Source organism: Protobothrops mucrosquamatus, unplaced genomic scaffold, assembly GCF_001527695.2.
Source record: "Protobothrops mucrosquamatus isolate PMUCROS unplaced genomic scaffold, P.Mucros_1.0 scaffold566, whole genome shotgun sequence".
Taxonomy (NCBI): domain Eukaryota; kingdom Metazoa; phylum Chordata; class Lepidosauria; order Squamata; family Viperidae; genus Protobothrops; species Protobothrops mucrosquamatus.
The window spans coordinates 142,504-166,449 of NW_015386869.1; the positions used below are offsets into that span (position 1 = coordinate 142,504).

At 37.1% G+C, this 23,946-nt stretch overlaps 1 protein-coding gene across 1 annotated transcript; it reads right to left on the minus strand.

The window, feature by feature from the left end:
* Positions 1–5,099: 5,099 nt before the first annotated feature.
* On the minus strand, positions 5,100–18,700 carry RGS10 (regulator of G protein signaling 10). Its single transcript, XM_015817251.1, has 5 exons — positions 18,629–18,700; positions 13,672–13,790; positions 11,685–11,771; positions 10,112–10,255; positions 5,100–5,541 (listed from the first exon to the last, which is right to left on the minus strand). The coding sequence occupies exons 1-5, from the start codon at positions 18,675–18,677 to the stop codon at positions 5,395–5,397; spliced, it is 546 nt and encodes a 181-aa protein (XP_015672737.1). The 5' UTR covers positions 18,678–18,700; the 3' UTR covers positions 5,100–5,394.
* Between the last annotated feature and the right edge of the window lie 5,246 nt (positions 18,701–23,946).

Sequence of the window (23,946 nt, forward strand, 5' to 3'; positions counted from 1 at the left end):
TGCAAGGTCATAGTGATCCCCTTTTGTGACCTTCTGACAAGCAAAATGTTAAGATTCACTTAAAAACCCTGTCACTAATTTAGAAACTGCAGGGATTCATTTAACTATGGCAAGAAAGGTTGTAAAATGGAGCAAAACTCACTTAACAACTGTCTCACTTGGCAACAGAAATTTGCTTTGTGTGGGCCATGCCCGGGGGCGACTCTCCTCCGGGGGGCTGCTGGTGAGGAGGGGGCCGTGGGAGGAGGCGGGGCTGGGGCGACAGTGCGTGTGCCCACAGAGAGGGCTCCGAGTGCCGCCTCTGGCACGCGTGCCATAGGTTTGCCACCACTGGCTTAGATGCTTGGGGTCAAATCTCCCCATCTGTAGTACCCAGCTATTATATGTTAATTCACAGGGATCTGCACCTACATATTTTCTGTCTAAATGTACCTATCCTAACATTTTGCATCCAAGTCTATATTGATTTTTAATTTTATGAACAGGAATAGCAAACAGACAATTCAATCAGTTTGCTTATAACCACAGATATCCAACATGACTATGATGATCACTAAGGCAGTATGCTGAATGCAGTTGCTTATCTGGAACCCAGATTTATTATATGATACATTAGTATACTTGCTTTCCTTGTTTCCATTTCTGATATGATCTTTTTTGTTTTCTGATCTTTGTTAAGCTTTTTGAACTGTATTGGCTTCTGTGCCTTATTAGAATTGTTTAAATTGTGCTTCCAATATTTCCATTTTAAAAACGTCCATCCATCTTGATTTTGTGTTAAGCTTCTCCTGTCACAGAATTTTAATTTGCAGTTTATGAGTTTAACAAATATTCTGGTAAGCAGTTAGCTTAGTTTCCCTTAGAATCAAAAATCCAACATTGCATAATCACTTTCCCTAAAATTTCTATTATTTCTACTTTCTCAACTACTTTCTTCCCATTGATTAGCACTTGGACAAGACGGCCAATTCTCTTGTGCCATATTCAGTCCTCTAAAGAAACTTGTCCAGAAGACATCAGGAATTTTCTGAAGAAAATTCTTTTTGTTTCTCCACTTATTTAATTCAGAGCTCTCCACAATCTGCCAAAAATTAGAATTTTTCAGCAAGAGTGGATAATTTAATATACCATGCGAACTCTTTTTGTATTGCTTCTATTCCTTTTGAGAAAACTGGAGTATAGAAACTGAAGGATACAATGATGGCACTTGGCCTCACAGGTCTTTAGTACATTATTTGAGGTCCTTCATTAATTTACATTATTTTTCCCTCTTGGTTATCTTCAATAGACAAAAACAATGGATGAGAACTCTTGAGGTTCTATCTTACTTCTTAGGACTCTGTAGTGGTATAACTGTAGCTCTGTTATTTTTACAGCGTAATTTATTAGCAAGTACGGCTAATCATCAGTGGGCTTAATAAATATTGGAAACTGTCATCTCCTTTTTCCTGAAATACAGCTTATTTTTACATGGTGGTAGTCTAGTCAGCACACATTTGTTATGATTCTTCATCATGATCGGATACTATTTCTTGTCTATGGCTTCTTACAGGACACAGTTGCATTATTTGCTCTAATGTCTTTTAATGTCTTATAGTTGCCTTATATCCAAGCAGCTCCAATAGTTTAGAATATCTTTTGTCTCTTCCTTCTGGTTATTATTCTCATCCATTGGATTTGTTCCTCAGTTGTCTTCTTTCTGTAAAATAATTTCCATTATCTGTTGATGTTGTAGTGCAGCCATTTCAATTGATAAAAAGTTTTATCTTCTGTTCATTGAACTATAGAATCTTGCTGTTCTCTTCTTTAAAGTCTATCATGAAATGCAAATATATGCCAGTTGTTCTGAGGTTAGATTCAGACATATCACAAACTTTGTAATGTAATTATCTGTGAGAATGTCCTTGAGAGATAGGAGGAAGAGGTGCCATGAACTAGGCAAGAGTCTGATAAGAAGCAGCTGAGCCCACAGATGGGAGGGTGGCATCTCAGAAACCCTCTATAATAGTTTCTTGGATTGTAAAGGCAAGGGAAGAGATATGTATTTTCAGACCTGTGACATTTTGTGACTCTAAGCTTACTATAATGTTAGTATTCATGGTCTGTACTTCTTGACTGAACTACCTCAAAAGGCTGACACGTAGGAATAGCTATTATAAAGATACAAAACATCCTCCTACTGCTTTTTTTTTTGTTTTACCTCATGGTAGCCAACCATATACTGTTGACTTAAAAAGAAAATTGGTTAGGTACGCCTCTTAAAATCCACTAGCAAACTCCTGTTAGGTCTCTGTCAATGTACTCTTTAAATTAACATACGATATTTTTCAGTTTATTATTCCTACTATCAATATAAATAGCTACGAGGAACCAACACAAAATTAATACTTACTGTCAGATAAACACCAGTTTTTAGGAAGGTTGGTAGCCATAGTTTTCTCATTGACTCACGAGGACTTTTTTATCCTCCCATAGAGTTGGGACAAGGAATAAGTGATCCCAATGTCGAAGATTCACCTTGACTATTGAAATAAACCTCTCAATCTTAAGGCTCACTTAGGAGCTTACAATGGAAGAGTTAAGGACATAGCTCAAAAAGGGAAATTGATTTTAAATCAGGTATCAAAGCAGCTTTGTTTGTGAAGATTATTAGCTACTGCAGGATATAACAATCTGGTCATATTTAATAGTTAGGGCACTATTGGTCTGAAGGTAAATTTGAAATATTTAAAAAATTAAGCAAAAAAAAAAAAGGCAAAAAATCCACAGCAAGGAGATAGAAAGAGGGTTTAAATCAGTGTTTCTCAACCTTGACAATTTTAAGGCATGTGGACTTCAACTCCCAGAATTCCACAGCCAGCATTGCTGGCTGTGGAATTCTGGGAGTTGGTCCACATGCCTTAAAATTGTCAAGGTTGAGAAACACTGGTTTAAATCATAAATCTCTCTCACCCTTACATGGCAAGATACCTGCAATCTTATAGTGATTCTATCTTATAGGTTCTTGCTTCCAGCCTTTGTTAGCTTCAGCCTCAATACTTATCTAGGACATTTTATCCTTCCTTCTAGGACGGTTCACATATTGCACCATTTGATACTAGTATTTGTTTTTGGCATATAGTGAACTGTGAATCCAGCTTTTATGGTTTAGTATGATGTGTAGCTCCTATCATTTAATTATATTAAAGATGATTAAAACAAACAATGGCTTATAATGAACAGTAAAACTAGCCTCAATGTGGTTTGTGGAAATAGAAAAAACTGCATTTTCCCCTTTTCCTAAATCATCCTTGAAAACCTGTATCTTCTGCAGACATGATTACCTTTGTAAAATATATATACAATCTACAGAAGATTTCTCCTACTCTCTTTGCCCTTTAATAAAAGAGAAAGACAGTTAAATCAATAAGGCACTGATATGTCTGTGGCGAAGAAATAGTTGACATTTTTGAATAACTTACAGGAGATTACTGCCTATGTCTACAAATGCTACTGTTGGTTATATAGTGATTTGAGGGAGAACCAAATAAACCAGCAACTGATTGCTGGTTCAACCACAATTCTCTGAGTTAAGATGAAAGTAGGATACAACTGCTATCATTTATTGTATATATAGTCAGTTCTGAAATCTCAAACAACTTATCTCTTCCTAATATATTACATAATGACTAAGACTTCTAGAAAAGAAAGAAGCTAGGAAGAAAAATAGGTTTGTGTGCTACTTGCCCAAATAAAAAAAACTTACAATTATTTAAAGAGTTAAACTGAACAATAAAGTAGTCCATACAAAGATAAAAAAGCAAATAGAGTTTCTGAACCAGAATTGCATTTCAAATGCATAACTTGTAAATAAAGCATGCAACCCAATTTGTTAACAGCATTGACATTATTTTTTGTGAAATATTAAAACAAAAATAAACTAAAAATAGATTCTTTGCCTCAGCTGGAAAACAGAGAGTAAGGCTTTTGGTTGAGATTTGCAATCATATTATCATTATTATTTCTGTACTTCAATTTTCTATAGCTGACAAAATGTTAAAAATTATGCTTCATTCCCAAACATGAAGGAGGAATGCCCCAAGCATAATCAAATACAAAATACTATCACACATACTAACATATACCATTTCATTGGCATTATCAATACTTAAAATATGGTTTAAAAACAGGACAACAAAATGACGCACAATTTCTTTCTCTGTTTGAAATTTCTTTCTTGCCATACACTGCTCTTTAACCTCATACACAGCCCACATATTTCCATTAACTCTGTACTTCTACTAGCGTATTTCCATATTGATAATTCCTGCAAAAAATTATTTTCAAGACAGTCAAGATGAAAATGGCCTCTGTAGCATAATCTCAGTGGTGAATTGTTGTGAGATTTGTCCATATTGATTTACTAAGAATTTTTTTTAAAGATGTAGGTGTTTCTTAAAAGATAATTCTGCTGCAGTTGAAAATAGATCCCTTAGTTTTAAATAGAAAAACACACTATAAACTTGGTCCAGTAAGCACCTTTTAAAGACAAAAGTCTTAGCCAAACAGCTACTGTAAAGTATCTTGAACTTGATTCTAATCCCTCAATGGATTGTGTACCTAAAATTACATGATTAATTCAATTCACATAGCAGTTAAAACAAGAAAGAGGATGTTTTCGAAAAGTCTCCGTTAGACAAAACTCTATGGAAGGTTTCAAAGTCTGGGGCACAACGGATGAGCAGTTAAAGACGCTGAGCATGTCAGCTGGAAAACTAATGGCCCAGTTTCAAGACCTGAGCGCTGCGCGTCAGGGTGAGCTCCCACTACTTGCCCCAGCTCCTGTCCACCTAGCAGTTGAAAAGCATGCAAATGCAAGTAGATAAATAGGTACCGCTTCGGTGGGAAGGTAACAGCGTTCCGTGTACCTGGGCATATAGTGATGATGGCCACATGACAATGGAAATGTCTTTAGACAATGCTGGCTCCCTAGAGTCAGACATGATTGGACAGGGGAAACCTTTACCTTTTATTATCTGTACTTTCAAACTTGCTTTACTTTTTAATGCTACATTTATCATCCACCCCTACCAAATAATTTACAAGAAAATATTTTTTAAAAAAATTAGAAGCAATTTGCAAGGACCCACAAATTGTTCAGTCTTTCAAGGGCTGTCATAAAAGTACCTTGGTCATTGTATCTAGAAGCAAGCACTGGCAAGAAACAAGTCACTTGAAGCAACCAAAGGTAAGTTTTATCTAATAGGATTCTATACTATTTAAGCCTCTAAATGCATCTGTGTTAACCACAAAGATTATTCCTGAGAACTGATACGCTTTTGATTGTAGTCTCAATATGATCTATTGATCTATGGATTGTTGTTATTTGGAGTGTATCCAAATATGGGGATACAATCATGTATTATAAATTCTAGAAGCTCTTTTCGCTGCAGTCTGAGGATCAGGTGAATTTTCTTCCTGTTCTTCAGTCTCCTTCAATTTAAGAAATATATCTGATTTCAAGAAGCGGTTGTAGCTGTCATATTTCATGAGGTTGAAAATCTGTATGGAAAAGGAAAAAATACAATTTATTTGAAACTAAGCATCAAACAACAAGAAGCAAAAAGGTTTTGCAAATGAGCTCCCCAATTAATCAACAATAAATTTGTTTAAAAAGTGCTAAAAAGAAAATATTCTGTTGCCCTAGCAGGCTTTCCCCAATTAGTGGTTCCTTTCAGATATGTGAAATTGATTTCCCAGAATTCACTATCCACCATTAACTCTACACAGAATCCTGGGAGTTGAAGTCCACATAATTTGTGAAATTTAAAAATGAGCAAGACAGTTACGGATTATGCTTTTCAAACATGACAAATAAAATGATTTTTGAAGGATGCGTCAAAAGGCAGATGCACGGAGGGAGGCAGGTGATCATGATGCAAGCGCCTCTGCTTGGGGGGGCCGGCCCGGTGGTCACAGCGCTCAGATTTACCTGTGCTGCATGGGCTGCAGCTGCTGCCAGACACCGTCGGCCCGCACGCGCTCACCGCCTCCTGTGTTGGCCACGTCTACCCACAAGGCTTATTTGGGGATAGGGCTTATATTAGGTGCACCCTAAAAATTAGGCTATGTCTTATTTTCTGGGTGGGTTTTATTTTCTGGGAAACACGGTACTCCATTAATATTTATAGCATTAATGTCAGTTCTACTCTTCAACATCATCTTACAGCCACATACATATTTCTAAAATACTTCCTCCAGCATTCCCACATTTCAATTTCACCCCAAATTATGCCACTGCATTTAGCCTTAATTCCATTCACTCTACTGGAGGCTGCTTATTTATTCCATTTAACATACTTCTAAAATCATTTATTATGGAAATTATTCTCCGTTTTCTACCTGTTTTATCCTAACTATCCTCATAGTTAATTCCAATCACAATAGGAACCAGCAACTCTTTTGCTAAGTAAAGTACTTGTTGAGCATGATGTCATGTGACCGCACCAATTTACGATGTGAGTTCCAGTTGTGGTCATTAAGCAAATCATCATGACTCATTAAATGTGACATAAATTATTTCCAACTCTCTGCTGAATTCCCCATTGGCTTTGCTTGTCTGAAGCTAACTGTGGAAATTGCAAATGGCAGTCACAAGACTATGGGGATTCTATAACAGTGTCAAGTTTAAGGACCAGTCATAAGTCTAATTTTGGTCACTGAAATAGTGGACAGTAAGTGAGGACTATCTGTAGACTTTGCAACTAACCTTTTTTCTACATATCATTATATTCTTCTCATTTCTGTAGCAATCACTCTCTTATATCAATTTTTCTTCATACATAAGCTTTTTCTCTTCATTATTGCATCCAGCAACCTTTTCCATATTTCCCATTACTTTTATTCCATAAATTAAAATTTAATTACATGTGCACTACATAAATTACTGATGCTTCAGGATATTGAGTACTATATATAATGCTATAATCTCACTTGATTATGATATTGCTATTAATTTTTAAAGAAACTTTGGGCATAATAAGGAGCCAACATAAAGATGATTATCTTATATCATATATTGCTGCTACTAAAATATATTCCTAAATAGAATGAAGTTATTTATAGACAAGATAAGCCAAATGGGCATTTTATTTTATTAGCACATAATCAATGGATTTCATCTCACAGTAAATCCACTAACTTTGTTCTGCTTAGCATCTAATTGTTCCTAGATCTCAATCTTAGCATACTGTTGCATCCTGGAGTGTCTAACCTGTGAGCAACTGACAACATTAATGCAACCTATTGGAATGTCGGTAATGAAACGTCTGCAAGACAACAACCAAATTTAGAGAGCACCAAGGACCTCACAATAATATTTCTTTGATAAACAATATTAATTAATAGAACATACTGCAATAGACCTATGGGGCCTGACTTCTGGTATAACCTGTACAAGCCTGGATGTACTGAAAAATACAAAAAGTAGTCCATCAGTTTGTTATCAGAATTTTTTAAATCAGTTTCAGTTATTTTAAATGTACACAACATCTCGTCAAAGCAGCATTTAATACTACGAAGCCAGAAGTGCTGTAATTTTTAATAGAACAACTGAGTTTTGCAGACCCCATGGCCTCTTCGCTATTCTCCTGGTTTCTGAAAGAAAAGTTTGGGCCGGCAGCTCTTTCCTTTCTTATATCTTTCTTGCTTCATCTCTTCCACAAAACATGCAGGTAAGTGGGCTGCTTGGTCTATGCTTAAAAAGCACTAGAAAGTGACCCATACTGTCATCTGCACATCCTATTGTATACCGCACAAACTTGGATATAATTCTCCAATTTGAGAAAGTGATGACCAGCTAAGAAAGTCAGATGTTACTTTTGGAGGCAGATGGAGAGAAAGGGGGAAGGGGGTTGGTTGGCTGAGGTCTTCAATACGAGATCCATTCAAAGCAAGAGAACACAACTGTAATCTTAAGCCAGCTGGCAAAGTGTTTTCCCTAATAATATATTCTCAGGACTTTTGCTTATACTTCAGCAATAATAGGCCTCATATAATTAGCTGCAAAGATTTTTTTCCAACTGATTAGAAGAAGATCCTTTAAGAGACACAAAGGGCTTTGGTTGTTTTTTTCTTTTTAATGTAAGTTACTATCTTTTTTACCACAGCTATAAAAACTTGGAATTCAAAACATTTTGTTAACAAATTTTCAATTAGTACACATTGTGCTTTGTGTGTAAAAATATGATTACCAGATTAGAAATTTGATGTTGGTTTTCAAAACATAAACTTGTCCCTAAACTTAATTTAGTTTAAAGGAACCCTTACATTTCTGACCTACCACACAGTGACTACCAAATAGAGATATGCTGAGGAAACTAAACTATTATGGTCATCTATATAACATTTTGCAGTACAAATGATGAACTTTAGAAAAATTAAAAGGACATCAAACATATATAGCCCTGTATGTTAATACAGGGCTGGTTTTGACATAAACTAGTTTCTATTATAATTTGTTTGCCCTTTGATTACTGTAGTGAATGAATGCACCTATATTAAGTAAGAATTGTGACACGTCCTGTTTGCCCCACGGCCAACATGGACGCTCAGAAGACGACTCTCGTCTTCCCTATCTAGTTTTGCATCACTGAGGGACCCTGAAAAGGGTAGAAAGTCACCCTGTAGAGGCAACCAGCAAGGAGGGGCCCTCGCTGGATCGTGGGAGAGCGGCAACTCTCCCGTTAGAGCCGGTGATTCCCTCCAAACCGGCGGACGAAAGACCGACCATAGAGATATGGTCCGTCACAAGACTGCAGACAGCCGAAGTCACACCTACCATTTGGCAACTCTAAAGCAGCGTGGAAAAGTCTGGGTGAGATCTACCTCTCTTACATCCTAATTACTTACTTACCTGCATAAGCTGCTAAAGTACTTTCCCCCCTGTGGTGAGTGGAGATTTTAGCCCTCCCTCCAGAAACAGCGGTGATTGACTACCCAGGGGAGCTTAAAACATTGAAAAAATACTGGGATTCTAATTGGAACTCTACTTCCTAAAATTGGTTGATTACAAGATTTGTAATTTTCTATTTTTTATTTTTCTCTGATTTTTATTCTCTTATTTTTACTGAAGATCTGGGTTTTTTTCTTTTAAAATAGAAGAAAAACTGAAAAGATCAAAATAACTCTGGGGTGACATCTGGTGGCTAAACTTGAGATTGCAACCTGTTACTGCCTAAGAGAGACTTGTTGACAGCTTAGAAAATAGATAAGATATAAGCAACCTTGAAACACCAGCTGCAAGAAACTCAGCTCTGCTCTTCACTTAGTGGACTTTCTGACTGTAAGCTTTTAGTTTAATATACTACAATGGAAGAAGAACACTGCTCCAGTCATTGGAGATATTGCTCATGTTTTGTTTGACTGTCAAGAACATGCCCTTCTTGAGTTTAGATATTTAACATCCCTACCTGAAAGAACAACCCACTAGTTTCTGGGTTCTAAGGTATACATCATGAGCAGAACTGCTAGGTTTGTAGTTACCAAACTTGTTTGTAGCAGCTGAGATAAAAATCCATTATATCGAACAGATTGGGTATTCTATAAAGGTGATGCCTTTATCTGAATGTTGATTCTTTGAATTTACCAAATGTATATTTTATTGCTGTATTTTCCTTTATCTATTTTATCCTGGAATTAGACCTGTATCTGATTTTTGTTGTATTTTTTTTAATATGGCTGTAAGACTAATCAGTTAATAAAGTATCTATCTAGAATATATCTTTGCCATGGCTAACCAGCAATTATTTTTAAAAAAATATTCAGTGTATTATGTCATCAAATAGTGTTTGAAATAAAGGAAAGATGTACAAATAGTGTTTGAAATTAAGGAAAGATGTACAAAGTAAGCATGCATCAATTTCAAATTATTTTTGAGTTATTTATTGAAATCATAAATATACTCTTTCCTAAGCATTTTTCACTTGTCAATTTCTTTTCTTAAATGTTAGGTAATCTGTTCAGCAAAAAACATTGTTCCTGGAGCCTTTCTAACTCTATTGTAACTATGATCCTGTCCTGCTGCCAGGAGTTAGTTGTTCACGTTTCACAAGATAATTAAGGAAGTTTTTACCTGATCTTGAAGTTTCTGAAACATCAGAGGATGAGGTTTTTCCAGTATTGATTCATCCAAACGCGATTGTCCTTCTACATTGACTTGGTAAGAAGCTTTATTTGACAAGAAATTTTTGTAAATTTCATTTGCCTTTGCTTTCATCTGTGAAGAGAAGGACATCTTCACTAAGCACAGATGTCATTTCCCCAATATTGCCGACCTTAAAAACATTTTGTAGTAACTGAATATTATTCCACTTAAGCAAGAGGGAGAATGCCTGATCTTTCTCCTGAAATCTCTCTGCCTAGCACACATCCTGTTTCAGATAGTCTTTCCAATACTAAAGGGAGGATAAATCTACAGGAAAGGTGAAGAAAAGAGAACTGTATTCTATGATTAAGACACTATTCTGTAAATAAACCTAAGTATAATCAGCCAACATAATCAATAAATTATTGTAATCATTGTTATATCCTACATTAATTATAGGCTGTGATGGCTGGGGTTTATGAATCTTGTAAGCCAATTCCACGTTTATTGTGATCTATCTTTGTATTCAGAAAAGTCATTTGAAACAGTGTTGTTCTGTATAGCTGATTCCTTGACTAAAAAGGATTGCGGCTGATTCATCAAACAGCTTTTGTTTCAACAAAGATTATTACACGATAAGAAAAACATGAGGACTAAAGTAGCAAGTCAAATTTTGTATCCTATTGGAATCTATATGACTCATAACTGTCCTTTGTAGAGTTAACAAAAAAATAATGGCAACAGAAGTTGAATATGTAGTGGCATGGTGTAATTATGGAATCAGATTAACATTCATTTTGCTTCTTGGTATGTGCAGTTCTGAAATCAACACTTTATCTACAGCTCGATCAACCAGATTGCTGTTCTTTATATTATCTTCCTACTCTTATCATACATCTATATCTTTTATGAGACCATCTTGTTATGCAAGCCATCACATGCTAGTTTCTAGAAAACAAATTTCATGTCCCTGCTCGTGCTACCAAGATATTCAGACTTCATTCATCTAGGCCAGGTTTCTTAACCTTGGTAATGTTAAGATGTGTGCACTTCAACTTTCAGCATGTTGGAAACTGAACTGAAACCCACATGTCTTAAAGTTAAGAAATCCTACTTTAGGCAGCATTTCCAAAGGAATGATTTAAAAAAAAAACAACAACTTACACTTGTTATTTGTTTACAAGGTTATATAGCAAAAACTGAATTGGCAAAAACATGAAATCAATACTTTATATTTCAGTTTATGAAACATTTCCCAGGGAAATATAAGATAAAATTGAGTTTACCTATCCTCTTCTTAAATCAGACAGCATTGGCCAAAAGAGAAGGAAAAAATAGTTAGAAAATTCTAAAAAACCACAGTTTTAAAGCCATTTTAACATGTAATCCTGTAAATAAATAAATAACAAAAGAAAAAATCCTTGATGAACCATCATAATTTCAACAATGATCACTTTTCCACCTGAATCAATTTTGTGTGTGCTGTAACTATAATAGATGTAGACTGCATTGTTTTTTTTACGTATATTCAGCTGGTTCTGCTTGATTTGTGAGTCAATACCTGTTTTTCATCTTTTATCTTCTTAAACTCTTCACAAGCTTGCCAGAATAAAACATTTTCTTCACTAAATTCTCTCTTTAAAAAGTCCTGATAGGGAGGAAAAGGAGCTATTAAAATAAAGTACTATAAACTAGCAGTCAGCCTTTATTATTTTCATTAAGGGTCTTCACATAAAGAACAAAAGGATTTTCTGATATCCTTGCAAATTCAATTGCAAACTCTTAAACAACTGTGTACAAAGTAAATGTCTGAAGCAACATGCTGCCTTCCTGATTATCTGGCTACAATTCTCAGAGCCTCTTCAAAGGATGCTACCCAACTGCAATTGTTAAAATGGCATTACTGGAAAATGGAATCAAGAGAGAGTATTCATATTAACAATTTTTTTTTTCTGGATCTAAACTTTATTAGTATTCATAACCACTTTTATCAGGCTGCCAAACTTATTATGCAGTACAACTCTAGGTGGCATATAACAACAAAAAAAAATTAAGCCAAAAAATGTAAAAACGTTAAAATATGCACAATATATAAATACAAAATAGAGAAATAGTGACCAAGCACTTAATAAAACAGCCAAAGGGGAATGCACTCAAGTAGCCACTAATGCAGTGATGGCGAACCTTTTAGAGACCGAGTGCCCAAACTGCAACACAAAACCCACTTATGCATCGTCGGGTGCCGAGTGGGTGTGACCCATTGAGTGGGTGTGGTCCATTGGGTGGGCGTGGCTGCGGTGGAAACAGCAGACTGGGTGGGACTAAAAAGTTCAATCAATCAATTCCAATTTGCAAGATCTTTTTTTTTCCTGCGAGAAGTTGAAATTGACTGATTGATTGAACCTTTTTTTTTTGTACATGGCAGCAGAGGCCTAAAGCGAAAAGGTTTTATAAAACCCAGCTGAAGGTCTAAGACTGGGGCGACGGCGCATGTGCCCACAGAGAGGGCTCTGAATGCCGCCTCTGGCACCCGTACCATAGGTTCGCCACCACTGCTCTAATGCCTAGGGAAAAAGTCAGATCTCAACATCTGTCCTAAAAGTGAGCAGAGTTGGGGCCATCATCTATCAGAGGAGAAATCTTTCCTTCCAGAAAACAAGGGCAATTAAAAAAAAAAGTATAGGTAGTCCTCAACATAACCACAATTGAGTCCAAAAGTTCTGTTGCTAAGCAAGACAGTTGTTAAGTGAGTTTTGCCTCATTTCACGCCCCTTCTTGCTACAGTTGTTAAGTGAATTACTGAAGTTAAGTTAGTAAGTTAGTTGTTAACTGAAACTGGCTTCCCCATTGACTTTGCTTGTCAGAAAGTGGCAAAAGGTAATCACATGATCCCAGGACACTGCAACCGTCATAAATAAGAAACAGTTGCCAAGTATCTGAATTTTGATCATGTGACCACAGGGATGCTGCAACGGTCATGTGAAAAACGGTGCTAAATCACTTTTTTCAGTGACGTTGCAACTTTGAACGGTCACTAAATGAATGGGTTTATGTTGAGGACTATCTGTATGTCTTCTGTCCCTTAAGACGAGAAGATTTAAGAAAGGAAGTCGCAGCATGCTCTCTTTCTTGCTCCACTTTTCTCATTGTCATTCAAAGGTCAGATGCTGACGCTGCCCCCAATATTTCTGTAGCTATGTTCTAAAAGCTTATATTATACTTCATAGTTTATGGTATCCACTTCAACTCAACTTTTTGTAGTCATTTTCCTGCAATCTTGAGAAGAGTATTAGAATTAGGATAGAACCTTAATAATGGCAGCCAATGGTTTCATGCTTCTGTTTACATAACTTGTATACTTATCTATCACCTCAGCAATTATGAATTTGAACTTTACATATCTTTCCTTAAACCTAAGTGCCACTAAATACACTCAAGACTCCCAAAATAAATAACCTGTATATTGTTGATTCATAGAATGAAAACAACTCTAATTGTTTGGGAATTGTTTTTAGGTTTGTGGGGTAAATAATAGTTTAGATACCAACCCTAAACTTCTTTACACCCTCTGGGTCTTCCAGCAAACTTTCCAATGACTGAGCCCATCTTGTGGTTCCATTGAAGGTCTGTTGGCTACTGCATGGCTTGCTGTCATTGTCTGTTATTTCTGAAAAAACAAGTTAATTATGTTTGTATATTTCAACTTATAGCTGCAGAACTGTTTCTTTCTATCTATGTTAAAAGGCTGTGAGACAATTCAATTAATTTGCACTTTTAAAGATGGTGAGAACCAACAAACATAAATATATTTCAGTGTCATGTCATTTAATCCACAATTAATTACAGATTCAGGATTCAAGTTCAAAGGGCAGAAAAATGAAATATAATATGAATATAATCTTACCTGACATAAGGTAATGTCTTATATTTTTGTGACTAATCATGTTTCCCTGTTTTATATCACCCATAGCAAAGCTATAAAGCAACGCTATGTAATATACCAAAACCCTATCCAAATGGGTAAACATGCTTGTGATTTTATTAAATGTGACTAAGACATCATCTTTTCCAAGTTTATAAACCAGGTAGAACTTTTTCAAGGAGCTTTAAAAAGGCAATAGTGTTAGATATTAAATATTTGCCTTGTAAACAAGTTGGAATATTTCCTAAAAGAGAATTGCATAGCAGAACAGCTATACAAATACACATCCATATGTTTTAAACATGTTATCTATTTGGAAGAAAATAGAAAAAATACCGAATTTTAAAGAAATTTAGTTTTTACTATAATGACAAATGATTGGTTTGTATTTGGGCTTTAACATCTGTTGATATTAAACATAATGGTACAGAAAAAGTTTAACCATGCCAAAATACAAGGTTAATAAATTCTATCAAGAAGTTGCTGTTGAACATCCATTGGCTACAAGAACAGAATTATTTAATGTTAACAGTCCACTGATCTATTTATTTATTTGTTAATCAAATAAAGATTTACGTGAGATTTCATATGCACAGTAGGATGATGATACAGACCAAGCACACAATTCAATATAAGGAATGGCAAATCTGCCATCCTTCTCCATGTGTCATATACAAATCAAGTAAAAAGTAAAACAAGGATCTCTACGTACAGTCTCTTGTCCTTTATAGACAGTAATACCCAGTTGTTGTTTTTAAAAAGTAAGTATTTATGTGGTTTTATGGAAGATAATAAAAATATAACTGGAAAACTAAGATTCAAACTAATTGATGTACTTCTTGTTAACCCTAAATTGCTTTCAATAGTATATGTGCACATTATAAATTAAAGTTTCTTCTTAAACTTTGAGTGTTCTCAAAAACACCCATCTCACCCAAAGTGACTTTAGGTGGCACACAACAATCGGATAAAAACTACAAAAATAAAATCAACAAATATAAAAATATAAAAATCTACATTAAGAAGCAAATAATATTTTTAAAATCCAAATATATAAACCCCTTTGAGAAGAAAAGATAAAAATGGCGACCTCAACAATGGAGCCATCTGGGAACCACAGGCTTGATAGCACAATCACATCTTGAGGGCCTTTGAGAATGTCAAAAGGGATGGTGCTAATCTAATTTTGGTGGTGGGGAAAGTGAGAACTTCTATCATAATTAATAAATTATATTCTTCTGCTGCTTTAATAAGCCAGATTCTGAGTAGCTCATAATCAGAATAAAGTCCAAAGAGTTAATATAATACAATAACAGTGCAATCCTGATGTACCCTTGAACAGTGAATTATGGTTATTTCTAGGTGCAACTGAATTTAAAACTTCTAGAACACTGGGTAAGAATCCCAGAGCTTTCAGCTGGGCAAACTATTTAAATATTTAAGGTATACTTTGGTTGCTTCTGTGTTAACTGAAAGGCACTCTGCAGTTATTCTGCCTATCTTCCCTCCTCCTCCCCACCCACTTTGTGGTAAGAAATAAAAGAAGTAATGCAAAAACATGGGTGAGTTCCAAATGGAAGATGTCATCTAAACTTCCTATTAAATCCTATGTTTAAGACAGGATAATTATACAATAAAAAACTCATCTGGAAGCAGTTTTAGCATATCTTCTCTCATTTTTTCCTCTGCAACATCAATTAACAAGCAAACAAATAGACAACTAGTAAATATTAGTGGTTGGATCCCTATTTCAGATGAATTTGTCCTATTGCTTTCAGTGGAAATGAAATATAGATCCTACTCAGCATAAATAGCTTTGTCCCTTTGCTTCCGTTGTCTAAATAGGACATCTACTTTATTGAAGTTATAAAGCAGACTAGCTACAACCTTTATTACATCACTGCTAACATAACTTGCATGTTATTTCACTCTCTATTCACAGCTATATCTGCAATTTGCAGAAAAGTAGATATCATTGCATCAACATATGATACATATTTATCCACAACAAATTTCTTATACATAACATTGATTTACAATCATAGAAATACATTTTATTACTTGAAAACTGAAGCTTGAAAGTAACAATCCAAGATGAAAATAATCCATAGCCAAGAAACAAAGAAACTTTACTTCCCATAGGTTTAAGTTTCACATGCAATTTTTTAGTAGTACCAGCAATCCTTGATTTATGACCACAACTGGGATTAGATTTCTGGTGATAAGTCATTCTGGTTAAGTAAAGCCAGCCACATGGACCCAATTTTAACACCGCAACCCGTCATAAAGATGAGCCTTTATGACCATTGGGGCTTAGCACATTTTACTTGAACCAGAAGTGCATTATGAGCCTTCTAGGTCGTGGTAATTTTGAATGGTTGTTAAGCAACTAAACTGAAGACAACCTGTAGCTGCTTGTAATGTTTTGGTAAGGTGTTTTAAATCAGTGGATTTGCTGAAATTACTAATACAAACATTTTCTTTGGAATCATCGGTTTCTGCTTTTAACTAAAACTTACAGAAACTTAGAAGACGTTATGTATGTGCATAATAGACAGGAACATTTATCAGGTGTGAAGCCCTTGTTTTACAAGAAATAAGCCAGATTAAATACTGATGCACTATGATTCATCTTCAACATCTTTCAGCTCCAGCAGCCCAACTGTTACTTATAAACTACTGCATTGCTATCATTTAACTTGACTAAACAAACCATATAATTTGTCAGATCCCTAAATATTTATGGGTAAATTATGTAATCTCAATTATTTCCAAAAAAGATCTTTTGTACCTACGTTTGGTATTTGAAAGCAGGAAAACCAATCTGGACAGAAAAATTCTAGTAAGTGGAAAAAGATTCAGAGAACCGCAACAAGAATAATTACATATTTGAAATAAGGACAGGCTGCAGAATAAATCACTGAGACTAGAGAAAAGATCGCAAAAGAAATATCCATCTTCGTATCCAGAAATTTTCTGGAAATCCAAAAAAGAATGGAATTAAGGTCACTTGCCCTGATATATGCTCAACACACAAAAACAAAGAAATGTCCTGCATACTACAGACAGTTCAGTAACAGTAACTTTTCAGAGGCAAAAGGTAAAGTCTCCATCAAACTGAGTGATTTCTGGTGATAATAAAGGGTCATAGGTAATGTTTTGCAGCAATACAGAAGTCTTCTTTTAGGAAGCTTTTTTTATTTGCAGTCCAAACTATGGCCCAGAGATTTCTTGCTGCTCTCATCCAAATCATGGCAAACAAAGTTTAACCTGATTAGCTTAAACTTTAGCTTAAAACTGAGATTAATAAATCTACATTGTTAATGCTGTATATAAATACTTTCCAAGTAACTACTTCCCAGCCAGGGTTACTTTTTTTTGGGTACAGTGATCATATTCAGGGATCCTAGAACAGAACATCATGCAGAAATCAAAGCATGAATCATTTCCACCATGTGGATGAAAAATAGAGTAATTTATAAACAAAGATATGAAAATCAGAATGAGTAGATATTCAATAAATACTTAACCTAGCTTCCAATATCCATTCCTTGGTAAAGGTTCATTGTTTCAAACTATTCAAAACAAAATGATGGATTCAACTTTTACAAAGTTCAACAGAATCCTGAAGACCCAATTCTTGAGCATGGCTAAACTTTTCACTTTGGGATATGGACATATTATTTTCCATGTAGGACAGTACTATTCTGCATATGGGACATGGAAAATTATTCCATCATTCTTAGAATAATCCCTTCATCTCTAAATATTTTCATACCGCAAAACCGATTTCCATAAAAGATGAACTCCAGGATTTGAACAAAAATAAAAGTAAACAAGCTGGCTCCATTGGAGCGCCTGCTCTCTGCTGTATTGTTTTGTAAATTACCTTTCTGATTCGTACTGACTACTCAAGAGAAATGTAAAATGACTGGGATATTTATTTCCCCGTAAGTCTGCAGGAGCAATCCAACCTGTCTGATTCACAAGAAAAGGGGTACACAGTCTCAGATTTCTCTCTTGCATTTCTTGCGTGCGCCTGAAATCATTTCGATCTCTTTGCAAGACGGGGGACGGAGCTCTCAGCTCTGAAGTGCGTGCCTGTCTCTTTCTCTCTTCCTTTTTTTTTTCTGACTCGTTCACACTGAAAATCCCACCCTGCCAAATGGCAAGCGAGCCTCCTCAGACTTTCCTCTTTCGAGGGCAAGACTTCCCCCTTGCGTTTTCTGGCTCCAGGGAGCGAAAAAAGCGGGATGGAAACCTAGCTATCCTTAATAGGTATACATAACGATTGCTAGGTTTTCATCCCGATATATATATTCGAGATATATATATAAAAGCAAACTTAACAGCCAAGCGTAGCCGGTGAGGCGCTGAATGCTAATCTACCTCCTTCCGGCACAGAAAAAAGCCAGTTTGCAAACTGCAAACCCACCGCTGTCCCAACCCTCCGCTGGCAACAAAACTAGCAAACGCCGCGCTCAGGCTGGGCTGTTGCGTTTTAATTTCTAACCCATTCCCACACCTCCATCTTACTTATCCGGGGCATGGCACCAATTCCCCACCCGCACTAACGCCCCTACCTGACGGAGGCCGCTTTCTGCTGAGTCTGCTCACCGCCCTGGTGAACATCGCCGGCGGCGATCCCTCAGCGAAGAGTCCGGGAAGGAGGCGTATCCCCGGCTGAAGCGCGCTCCCGGCGGGCGCCCTCCACTCGCCTCGCCGCTAGGGGTGGCGCCTCGTGCAGCCCTCGGAGCGCAATCGTCTGGGCGCGCGTCACGCCCGCTCCCATCTCCCCGGGAGGAGGAGAAGCAGACGGCCTCGGAGCCCGTCACGGCGGAATGTAAACCTCGGCCCGCCCTATATTTGGCGGGAAAGAGGCTCTTTGGGCCCGGCTCGCTAGCTTGAGTTTTAGAGGCGCCTCCTGGATTCAACCTTTCGATAGGTGATGTTGCGGGTCTGCGCCCGCAGAGAGTTTACGAAAGCGTGATAAGTCTGCACGTAACTCTCTCTTTTGAACTCGCGTCTCACCAGCATGAAGGGTTCACGGGATAGCGGCGGGTCGGTACGGTGCGTGTCAGTACCTTCCACCGCCAATGGCATGTCGAAACGGTTTGCCAAAATAATGCATGTTTCTTCTCTTTTTCTGCGCCGTTTAGTTAGAAGTCACAATGCCTTCAAGGAAGCTCATACCGAACTGTAGACTTGAGTTGCGAAATAAAAATGAGTGAAACTCCTTGTCGTAAATTGAAATTGCCCCAAAGACAATTAAGCATGCTCACTTAAGCATTCACAGATGGAAAAATACACCATTGCAGCAATGTTCTGCTAGCTAATTTAGGTGGCTGCCTTTTATAAATGGCATGCTTCCTACATCTATGGTAAAACTAAAAGATACTGCAAGCATTAAATATAATTGAAATATATGATTACCTCATATTTTTCTTGCAGTTAATTTAAGACAAATAAATGTTGGCAGTATGATTGTTTACGATATGAGATAAAATATTCGTACTATGTTGCTCTCAAGGAGAGAAGCAACCTAGAACTAAGAAGTTTCCTGACAGAAGAATTAACCAGTGGAACAACCTGCCTCTAGAAGTTGTAAATGCTCCAACACTGGAAGTTTTTAAGAAGAGATTGAAAAATGATTTGTCTGAAATGGTATAGGGTGTCCTGCCTAAGCAGTGGGTTGGACTAGAAGACCTCCAAGGTCCCTTCCAGCTCTGTTATTCTATTCTATTCTATTCTATTCTTATTTTTGAAGCAAAATCAAAAATGAAATCAATACAAGATTTTTAAATGTCCAGGCCTGAACTCTGAGTGACAGGAGTCCAGATAATTCATTTCATTTAGGATCTAATGAAGCTATTACATCATCTCTACAATCTTCCCCCCAAAAAAGGAGGTTGGACATTGGACAAACATTGTCCAGTATGGTGGGATCCATCAATGGTTTTCTGAGGAGGGAGTGAACCAATAACCCCCTCTTTCAAGGATGAATTAACCACCAACAGAGCCAAGGCACATGTCCATTCCGGGAAGTCTTAGCTAGCCAGAAGGGCCATGGGTCTAAGGAGGAGGTGAATGAGTATGCTGTCCATTTCATCAGGCCCAACAGATTCAAACCATTCTCATCACAGACAAGACTGTACCCCAGGTGTTTTCACTGTACGTGCATCATGACTGGCATCTAACTGGGAACAAATCTGAATAATTTTGTCCAATAGACACTAAGATCCAGCTTTGCAGGTGAACTGCCAGTTTCTCCTTGCCCACAATGGCTTGGGTTGGGCCACCAAAAACAGAGATGCCAGACAACAATCTGCGTACGCAATAAGGATATAGAAATAGTTTCATTTCACTGTCCTTACTGGGTAGGCCTTAATAGTGGCTCTCACCCATGTTCAGTCAAGTTCATGCTTCGTTGAGTTCCATCAGTGCTCTAGACATCTCCCATTTTTCTCAGCTCTTCCATAAACTGCCCAGAGCAACAGGATCCATGGGAAAAGAGAGATTGCATGAGTACAATCTGATCCAAGGCCACAGCCGCACCTTCATTCCAAGCGGTGACTAAAGCCTCAATTGGATCATGCATCAGACCATTGGAAAAAAACCCCAACTCCCTCTGGAACTCTTCCAGGTCCATTAGTCCACTAGGGGTGGACCACTCTAGGAAATCTTGTCTCCCTGTAGCAGAGGAGGGGTCAATGCCAGCGAATTGCAAGTCTACCAGGCCAAGATCTGACTATGACAAGGGGGTCACAGAGAATTGCCCCAATTCCAGGCCACTTTTCCTCTGCTCCAAAAGGAAATGAGATCAGGTGCGGTCCCACATTCCTGTTTTGGGCTCTAGATCAGAGGTCCCCAACTACTGGGCCGTGGGCTCTTGGCCACGGGCCATGTGAGTGGCTGGCACGCTCAACCCCTGCCCTTGCAGCAGTGCTGCTAGTCGAGCCACGAATCTCATGCCGGTGGTAACAGAGCCGTGAGCTGTGAACCTCTTGCTGGCGCTAACAGCCCCATTTGCGGAGTGTGCATGCTCATGCCCATTTGTGTGCACAAAGCCATATTTGCGTTTGTGAGCACGCACGCATAAAGGTGCCTGTACGTCCCTTTCCCAGAAAGGTTGGCGACCCCTACTATAGATGTTCTTGAATAAGTCCATGGTTTTCCTGAAAGACATGAAAAGCCACATCAGACCCTGCTCCCTCCCTGATTGAAATCCTTCAGGACCATAAACCTGGGGGTTTTCACTGCCAACCCTGAGATGGAGAATAGCTCAGGCAGGGAGGTTGCTACACAGAGGCTGATACAATAGCAACAGTCCCAACTGATTCATACTTTGAATAAGATGCATTTCTTCAGATCTTGAGCTGGTAGAATAGTATGCAAACTCTGCAGTGACTTCCAAGCTCTATTCAACTTGAGCAAATAGGCTGGTGATTGGTTAATGTAGAATAAGTTAAGGAATGTGATTTTTCCTATTAGCAGAACCCCTCCCAAAATTGCTCTCCTTAATGTGGGCTGGGTTTTGATTGAAGGGTAGACCCACAGACCCAGAGCTCCTTCTCACTCTTATCTTGCAACTCTTATCTTGCTTTTATCAATCTAGTGGTTTTCTGAAAGAGTATTAAACTATGTTTAAAAATACCTCCCAGACAGCTGACAGACACTGCGTGAGACCATGTGGTATCACTTCCTGATGTACTAATAATTGCCACTGTGTAGCCATCAGTCACAAATGCATTTTCAAAGGATAAAATAGTGAGATTGCTCTCCAGCACTCCCTCCAATTGCTCAGTGCCCTCTGTTACTTTGGTTTATCTTTATCTCTTTTTTTTTCCCTACGGAAAAGGATATATTACAAAGAATCAAGTTTTTATCTTAAAACAATGATTATAATGCATGTGACTTTGCAACATGCAGAGTATCCTTTATCTTGACAAGCAACCTCATTATCTATCCTACTTAAGACACATTATTTTCTTCTAAAATTCTTCAATCATTTCTTGTAAATTTGTAAACCCCGCAGAACACATAGAAGCAAATCATTAAAAAAATTAAAATACAAATTGATTAAAGAGTCATGCAAGGAGAAGAATGGGTCCCCATGTTCATCTTAACCATGTCACAAATATAGACCATTTTTAATTTGTTCCCATAATCTCAGTCCCAGCTCATGAGTAAAAGGGGATTAATTATTCTTCATTGGGCCTTATTTCCAGCAGCGTTTTTTTTCCCTTACTCTGAAAGCATGAATATATAAAATGTGTTAGCCTTTGTCACCCATTGCCTTGAAAGGAAGTAGGTAATTGCTCTGATTGGAATCAGAGTCAACAAAAAAGGGATAAGGATTGGCAAGGGGGCAACACATTTTGTGTGATAAAGTTTTATGCTGACTCAAGATGGTGCATAGCATCAGTGCCAGCTCAAGATATTTGGCACCCCCAGGCCACATTGATGGTGCCACCTCCCATAGATGTGGAATTTTTTAGAATGATTCAGAAGGAGGGGCAGCATTAGTGACCCCCAACTTTGGCACCCCAACCTAATGCCCACTTGGCCATAGCCTAAAACCAGCTCTGGAACGCATTATAATACAGCCTTGGGGAAAAGCCCATTTTTTTCAAAGTACTAATAGTGTGACATACTATTTGGAAAATGAAGGATATTGAGAAAAATATATTTGTTCACCAGCCCTATTTAAATATTGCAAGCCCTCTATACATGAAGTAATACAGCAGGAAAAATCCTCAGTCCTATTGTTCACAAATTTTTATAGATATTTGTTTTTACTGTGATATGAAAGCAACTGTTAAAAATGTTTAGAATTTCTATGTAAAAAATAGACCAAGTAGTCCTGCAGTCTTTACTCAGAAGCATGTCTCATAAAATAAAATTAGATGTATTCCTTGGTGGAGGAACCCAAAATTATGAACTTTAATTATAGAAAATAGGTAAAATAACCAGAATATTTTTTTTCTTTATTTATTCTTTGTACATTGTGCCATTTATGACTGCAGACCAAACTATGTAAATGTCATGGCAAATAAAATGTAATCTTTCTGTTAAATGGATTACATGTTTTAATTAAAAGGCATTTCCTATGTTTGCATAGAAAACACTGAATGTTATTCTCAAGATCTTGCACTAAATATACAAAGATTAGTCTTTTTAAAACTTCAGTGTGTTGACTTCACTGTCTTTTTGGCTAGAATTTAACTTAGTATGTAATGAATAAGAGTGAACATATGAGAACATCGCTACAAAATTTCAGTTAAAAGAGAAACAAAAGTATTTATGTCAGTAAGGACCTACATAAAACAAACTGCAAGAACCAACAGCAAGGACAAACACAATTTTCTTTTTGGCAATATTTTAATAGTACAAAACTATTCAGTCTAAATACTGAACAGCATAATGACTGGAAATAATTTCCATGTTTGGAGATAATTTGCATTATGTTGGAATCCCATGCTATATTTGAGTAATCGTTTCTGAAGCTTTCTTGTATATCTGAATTCATCATGTAACTGGTAGGATTTATACTCTTCTCTGGCAGATCTTGAGGACTTGGGATGGTTCTTCCCCTTGAGAATCTCGAGCTACATAAATGAACTGTAACATTGGAATGTTCAAGAATAGTTGGACTATTGTGTTATACTGGAACCTCCGAGCCCAGTTACTGAGCCATTAGGAACACAGGTAATCCTCGACTTACGCCACAGCTGAGCCCAAAATTTCCATTGTTAGGCAAGGCTGTGAGTTTTACTACATTTTACAACCTTTTTTTGCCATAATTATTAAGCAACAACTTTGACTTTGCTTGTCAGAAGCCGCTTGGGAAAGGTTACAGTGAACTGTCATAAATCCATGCCAGTTGCCAAGTGCCTAAATT

Bases quoted from the DNA above. Each gene is read 5' to 3' on its own strand.
- RGS10 (XM_015817251.1), bottom strand. From the start codon at position 18,677: ATGTTCACCAGGGCGGTGAGCAGACTCAGCAGAAAGCGGCCTCCGTCA. The intron at 11,772-13,671 runs GTTGGTATCTAA...CCTCCCTATCAG, and splicing joins AGGGTGTAAAGAAGTTTAGG to GACTTTTTAAAGAGAGAATT. The intron at 10,256-11,684 runs GTATTGACTCAC...TTCTCTTCACAG, and splicing joins AGATAAAAGATGAAAAACAG to ATGAAAGCAAAGGCAAATGA.